This window comes from Octopus bimaculoides, chromosome 18, assembly GCF_001194135.2.
Source record: "Octopus bimaculoides isolate UCB-OBI-ISO-001 chromosome 18, ASM119413v2, whole genome shotgun sequence".
NCBI classification, from domain to species: Eukaryota; Metazoa; Mollusca; class Cephalopoda; order Octopoda; family Octopodidae; genus Octopus; species Octopus bimaculoides.
This window is the reverse complement of record NC_068998.1, coordinates 11,639,292-11,647,100: the sequence shown is the minus strand read 5'-3', so window position 1 is coordinate 11,647,100 and position 7,809 is coordinate 11,639,292. Positions and strand designations below refer to the sequence as shown.

Genomic DNA, 7,809 nt, shown 5'->3' with positions numbered 1-7,809 from the left:
CCCCCCCCTCTCTCTCTCTCTCTCTCTCTCTCTCTCTCTCTCTCTCTGTGAATCAGCTACGTAAGAAAGCATTCACTGTGTTCGTTTTTACCAGAAGTGGAGAAGAGTTGGGCGAAGTGTCAGCAAATGATGTTCTGTTGGGACTGTCCTCAGTAGGACCGATGTGCAATGCAGCATGAAACAGCAATAAAGGATAAAAGAGGGGGAAAAAAACATATCTTTCACGCTTGCGGAACTTCAAGTGTGCTGTTACAACTGTCTGCCTGGAGCCCAGAGGATCACAAGCTTAACCGGGTTTTCGAGGCTTTCAGACGCCAGAGAGTATAATTCTCCATTTCCGCCACTGAACGGATGCCAGTCCGTCGCAGAGTTAAACCTCGTCCTAGCTGCAGCAGGTGCTCATTTTCAGGTGAGTGAACTGCAGCAACATGAGAGGAAGTGTCTTGCTCAAAGACACAATGTGCTGCCAGGTCTGCGAATCGAACTTTTGATCTAACGATCGTGAGCCCAACATGTCGTTTTGTAAAGAAACCTGCTCAATGAGTAAGTAAAATAAATAAATAAATAAATAAATACTTTAATTTAAAGTAGACGCATTTAGCTCCCTTCTCAAATCTGTTATAATCCCATACTAAAAGTACAGTCGGCATTTCTCCGCCATATAACATTATCTTGTAAACGTATTATTTTATTATCATCATCATCATCATCATCATCATCATCATCATCATCATCATCGTCATCATCATTATTATTATTATTATTATTATTATTATTATTATTATTATTATTATTATTATTATTATTATTATTATTATTATTATTATTATTAAGATATGGTTGACCAAATTTTCAGTTGTTTTACTAGAAGGAATAATGGATGATATCTATTGAATATCAAATCGTTACATCTCACTTTATATATATAAGACAACCGGCGAATGAATTTATCTCTGTACTTAGCATAATTTATAGTTGTAATCGGATTTAAAAACTAGGACATTTTCTAATATTATCTGAGCCTCAATGAGACGAGTGGCTGATTGGTTGAATTATTAGAAGCGGACAAATTGTCTTGAAGCATTTAGTCACAGCGCTTTACGTTCTTAGTGTAAGTCCTGTCGAGGTCAGCTTTGCCTTTGAGGCTGAGGATTGGCAGACTCGCTAGAGCGTCGAACAAAAATACCAACTTAGCCTTTTATCATATTGGATAGGATAAAAGGATAACGACCATTCCCGAGTCTCATAGGGTCTCATAGACTCATAGGGCGGATTTTCTGGTTTCCGTGGCGAATATATTCGCCACTGGGTTGGACGCCAGTCCGTCGCAGGATTGGTCATTTTTGTCAGCTGAATGGATCGGAGCAACATGAAATGTAGTATTTTGCTCAAGAACACAACGCGTCGCCCGGTCCAGGAATCGAAACCACAATCTTATGATCATGAATCTAACGCCCTGTCCACTAAGCCACGCGCCTCCAACATCATACTGGAATCGATAAAAATAAAGTACCAGTCAAATACTAGGGCCGGTATAATCGATGCCCTCCCACCTCTTAAATTGCTGGCTAAATTACAAAACAATTCTTTTGCAGCATCGTTAGAGCATCGGAGAAAATGCTTTGTAGTGTTTCTTCTGATTCTATGTGCAGTGTTCAAATCCTTGACATCGAATGGCTATGGGGGTCCAGAAGAGTAAAAGAGGAATCAAAGGGGTTCATAGGAACAAAAAATATATATACGACTGGGTGCCACTGCTTTTGGTAGAGTTGGGAGGGCCGAGAGGGCATCTACGAGGTCTGATTAATAAGTATCCGGACTGTTGCCATTGTAACGAAGCTAAAGTACGTAGAGTGAAGCCTCTCGACACAAATTGATCTTGAATTCTGCTGTGCTTGCGCACTGAGTTTTAACGTATTTGCTCACTTTTGCTGTTTACAGCGGTGCTTCGAAGGAACGTGTGTAGTGTGTGATCGTCACATTGACCATGACAATGAAAGTTGTCATGGCAATACCTGCAAAGCAGCCTACGCAAAGCGGCCTACGCAAAGCTGCAGAAAGTGTATGGAGAGGAGTGTATGAGCCGCACACAAGCGTACGAGTGGTTCAGATATTTCCAAGATGGCCGAAAAAATGGCGATATTGACAAACGTTCTGGGGGACCTGCAACCAGCAGAACTGAGAAAAACATCGCAGATATGAGGGGAAATCGTCGAATCACCATCTGTGAGTTATCAGAGGATGTGCAGATTAGTTATGGTTCAGTTCGCTCCATTATCACTGAATATTTGGGTATGAGATGCGTATCTGCCAAGCTTGTGCCAAAACTGCTTTCGGCTGACCAAAAAGACTCAGGTTTCAGTTGCACAAGATCGTGTTGATTGTGTCGAGAACGCTGAAAACTTTTTGAAAACTTTGCATAGACCTCTGAGCAAGTATCGCCAAGCTTTTGGCAAAATTTGATGCAGATTCTCTGCTCAATTTTCTCTATCATTATCAATGCGACGATCACACGCTACACACCTACCTTCCAAGCACTGCTGTAAACAGCGGAACTGAGCTAGAACGTTAAAACTTAGTGCGCATGTGCAACAGAGTTCAAGATCAACGTGTATCAAGCAACTTTACTCTGCGTGCTTTAACTTCTTTACTATGCCAACAGTCCGGATACTTATTGATCAGGCCACGTACGTCTGTTCGCGGCTATTTTGGGAATAGCAAAAGGCATGGAACAAACTGCGAGTGAGTATAACGGTTAAACGCAGAAGGGGAGCGTGTGGGTGGAGGTGGAGCTGAGAGAATGGTCAGCTGCAAGTTAACAATTATTCCCTTGCTTCAGTAGGATCTCTTGAACATTTTGGTGTGCGACCAATTAAGGCACTTGGTGTTGAATTGGTAGTTTTTTTTTTTTGCTTCGTTTTCATTCTTCCTATTTTTCCTCTTCTTTTTTCTTTCCGTTTTCTTTTTCTTTCTTCGCTTATGTTTGTGTTTTGCTTGGATTTGGATTTGGATTTTAATGTGAGTTTTGTATTATATATTTATCGAATTCTATTAAATGTTAGTTGAAAATATTCTTAATAAATTTCCCTTTTATGAATTCTATTGTGTTGCAAGCCAACGAAGGAGCTTCTATCAGGTCGCTAGAAATAGCAACCAAATCTCTTTCAAATCACACCTTACCATTTTATATTTACATATAAAAGACACATACATAATATAGTCCAGGATACACAATAGCTGAACAAAAAAAGCTGGGACGGTCATGGTTGGAATACCTTTGATATTAGATTTAATCGAACAAGGCTGCTGGCGTTAGACAATAACAACTATCACGATTATTTCTTTCATTCTAGAATATTCTCGTTCTTGGAATGATGCCCACAAATAATGTATCCACCATGTACAGCTATTTTTCACATATACAACATAGTTTTCATGCTATGCGCCTGAATCTTAATTGCAATTTATATTGATGGTGGACAATCACTCTGGGTTTCCGCGAAAATCTCTTTTAATGTGTTTTTACAGCGTGTAGCTAACTTTTATGTTTTGGTCAGTTGTCCTTTTGTGTGTGAAAAAATCTATATATTATTATTTCTTTTTTATTTTGGCCTTCTGGGTCTATTGTATTGTTGTTTTTTGAACTATAGACTTCTAGGTCTGCTGCATCTTTCTCGTTCAATTCCTCTTTGTTTTCCTTCTTTTAATCTCTACTAACGTTTATGAGATATCTCTAATTCACATTTTCATCTGTGCACATTATTAACGAAAGTTCCCCATAAGAATATACAGGATGATCCATAAATAGTTTTTACCGCTTTACATATACAGTGGGGTACCCATATACAAACGGTTCTCTAAACGAATAAATTGAATGACGAATTGTTTTTCTAATGAAAATTAAACTCGCATAAGGAGCTGAAATTTGGCCAACGAACAACGAACAGACTATGCCCATGTATAAGGTTTACTAACGCATCCATTCGCTAAGCGAGTTGAAATTTGAACAACAAACAAACCATAAGCAGACTACGGCACATAGAAGTACTGGGATAGAATATACGAACGGAACGCTGTATAAACATATTTATATATTCGTGAGTAGTCTACTCGTCGTTTGTTGTTCAAATTTCAGCTCATTGGTTGAATATAATTTTCTTCAGAAAGACTGTTCGCTATATAAGTGCTGGAAGAGCGTGTAGAAACGGTTCGCTAAAGTCCGCATACGCATTTCAAGTAGCTTGCATATTCTAATATTCTATATAGAAAATAAAAATAGTTCTCATATTTTTTGCTAAAAGCATAATTATGATTGACAGAAGCATGGCAAAGGGGAAAATATACAAGCACACACACACACACACACATGTATATATATTTATCTGTTTGTTATCGTTAGATGGTAGAGGCGCGTCGCATAGTGGTTAGACTGTTGGCCTCATGATCGTAAGATTGTGGTTTCGATTCTTGGACTGAGGGAAACACGTTGTGTTCTTGAGCAAACCACTTCAGTTCACGTTGCTCCAGTCCACTCAGCTGGCAAAAATGAACAATCCTGCGACGGACCGGCGCCAAGGAAACCGCGAAACCGTCACTTCACGTGAAATGTAGTGTTATGCCCAACACCACAACACACCGCCCGCTCCGAGAAGTGAAACGACGTTCGGTAGTGCAATATCTCAAACACTAAACCACGCGCCTTCCCATCTTCCCATCTTCTCACCACAGCATAAATATATAACAGCAATAAAATAATTAACAGTAACAACAATTATGAACAATGTTGATGTATTTAGGACCACTCGTATTTTGTTTTTTATTTGCAGTTATCTATATAACCTACACCAGTGGAACCAGCTTCTGGGCTTGGCCTAAGGCCGTAGCTAATCGTCTCAACCCTCGACTCCAGGAATACTTACAAGGAAAGAAACCCAAGAAACGGTTTGGTATTATTTGTATGGATTTTCCAACAATCACTCTGATCGAAAGTATTATACGCTGTAACTTTCAATCGGAATTGAACTCACAACCCACTTGTACGAAATGAATTCATCGCATACAGAGAGGAACTCCTCAGTAACTTCGTTACGAACTGAGAAGTGATTTAAAGAGTGACAAGCCTTTAGATGTGAATAGTCTGTAGGTGTAGATGAGACATAGTTAAGATCCATCCTCTAATATGGTCTACTGACATTCATAGAGCTGTGTGTGCGTATATTTGTGTGTTTGTGTGTGTGTGTATGCGTGTGTATATCTATTTATACACACACACACACATATGCATGTATATATAAAAGCTTAGCGACCCTTTGTCCATTTTTACGCACTGGGTTCAAATTCCGGTGAGGTCAACTCTACTTTTGCATCCTTTCGGGGTTGACAGTGGTAAGAGATTCTCAAGAGAGCTGAACAACAGAAGGTCTTCGGAGGAGAATCCACTCCCCCCACCCCCACTCAGGCAAGCGTTGCGGCCCTTAACTTCTTACGGGTCGTATACAGGTCATGACTCCTGGGTTCCATTCTGCTGACATTTTGGATATCGGACACCTGTGCATTTAAACCGCCTGAAAATTTCAACTCATTTCCGTTGACTCAGCTTTCAAACTTATACTTAAAAAAAAAGTACCAGTTACGCACTGGGGTTGATATAATCGACTATACCCCTCCTCCAAATTTCAGGCTTGTGCCTATAGTAGAAAGGATTATTGGAAGTGTTTAAAGCGGTAAGCTGGCAGAATTGTTTGTGATTCTCGAACAAAGTGTTTAGAAGCATTTCTTCTTGCATTTTACGTTTCCTGTTCAATTGCCGTCGAGATCGATTTTGCTGTTAATCTTGCCCGAGATCGATAAAATAAAAAAGTACCAGTCTAAAGCTGATGTAAATGTGATCGACTAATTCTCTCCCCCACTAAAATTGCTAGCCTTGTGACAACATTTTAAACAAATGTGGCCGTGTGGTAAGAAGCTTGCTTCCCAATCACACGGTTCTAGGTTCAGTCCCACTGCACGACACCTTGATAAGATAGCTCTCAGGGGGTCCAAAAACACGATAAGGTTGGGAACCCCTGTTATTAGAACATCAAGAGATAGTCTCGTTTAAGATGGAAACAGCACAAAACGTGGGAATGTTGAACATCTCGTGATGGCAATGATTATTGTTAAGTGAAGACATAAAAAAAAACTGGAGATTTTACCTAGAAAAATTCCTATAAATAAGTAAAATTTTGTTGTCAGATTTTGGCACAAGGCCAGTCAGTCGCGGGGGATGGGCTTAGTTTGTTAGATCGATCCCAGTGTTCAACTGGTACTTATCGATCTTGGAAGGATAAATCTGAACTCAGAAAGTAATGAAGGACGAAATACCGCTCAGCATTCAGCCCGGCGTTCTAACTATTCTGCTCGTTCATCGTCAAATATAAATAAAATAAAATATTGGTTTCACATTTTGGCACAAAGCCAGCAATTTGCGGGAAGGGGAAATTCGATCGCATCGCTCCCAGTGCTCAAACGATACTTATTTTATCAACCCCGATGGCTGAAAGGAAAAAGTTGACCTCGGCAAAATTTGAACTCATGTAATGACAGACATATTGCTGCGAAGCTGTTTGCCCGGTGCGTTAACGATTCTGCTAGCTCGCCGCCTTATGAATAAAGACATTAAATGACTGGAAATGACATACATTTTAAATGAAACATTAATTTGTAGTTTGTTGTTCTGATTTTATTTTTACATTAACATTGATATTATTATCTATTATAATTTAACCCTTGGTCAGTCTTTATTCGGCGATCCTAAGATCAAAGACGTTCAACCCGTGACTATTTACATATCAAGGACTATATTGTCCAATGAGACCTTTAAAGACTCTACTTCTTTAGGCCTTGGAGGAGATTTTTCTGCTATTTCTCACAGGCCATCGACCACTGTTGAAGCTCCTTTACTGGATCAGTTAGAATCTTATATAGTTTTTTACATAGGCACCACAGAGCCATTCTCTTGGAGGAAGAGATATAATTACCTGAACCAACCACAAAATACGACTGCTTTATATATATATATATATATATATATATATATATATATGTAATATAATATAATATAATATAATATAATATGTATATTATATGTATACACATATACAGATACACACACATATACACACTCAAATATATATATATATATATATACATATATATATATATAAACTTATACACACACATACAGTGGAAGCTGCTTATTGTGAACGGTTTGACACTAATGAGATTAAGTAAATAAGAGCTTGGAACCCACTAATTTTGCTAATCGGTTGATAACATCCAAAGCAGCTTCTACTATATATATATATATATATATATCAGTCTTCTCCGGTGATACGAAAGTTGAAACATGACCGGTGTGTAAGGAAGTATTGAATAAAAGAAAATCTCTTTGTTTTTAATATTTGTTATTTTCTTTTCTTATTTGTGGATTTCTCTTACCCTATAATTAGGTGTGTCGAGGCGCAATGGCCCACTGGTTAGGGCAGTAGACTCGCGGTCATAGGATCGCGGTTTCGATTCCCAGACCGAGCGTTGTGAGTGCTTATTGAGCGAAAACACCTCAAGCTCCACGAGGCTCTGGCAGGGGATGGTGGCGAACCCTGCTGTACTCTTCCACCACAACTTTCTCTCACTCTTACTTCCTGTTTCTGTTGTGCCTGTAATTCAAAGGGGCCAGCCTTGTCACACTCTGTGTCACGCTGAATATCCCCCGAGAACTACGTTAAGGGTACACGTGTCTGTGGAATGCTCAGCCACTTGTACGTTAAT

The 7,809-nt window shown here is 39.2% G+C and overlaps 1 protein-coding gene across 4 annotated transcripts in view; it reads left to right on the top strand.

The window, feature by feature from the left end:
* The window catches only part of LOC106880803 (1-phosphatidylinositol phosphodiesterase), a 19,562-nt gene that overhangs the window by 4,182 nt on the left and 7,571 nt on the right, over nucleotides 1-7,809 (top strand). The window contains exon 2 of one of the 4 annotated variants that reach the window (XM_052974356.1): nucleotides 4,827-4,946. The exons of 1 other annotated variant lie outside the window; for it this stretch is intronic. In XM_052974356.1, coding sequence (XP_052830316.1) covers nucleotides 4,827-4,946 — 120 coding nt within the window. Of the gene's footprint in view, nucleotides 1-4,826; nucleotides 7,440-7,809 lie in introns of those variants that run through there. 2 more of the 4 variants (XM_014930924.2, XM_014930923.2) reach the window with 2 other exon arrangements.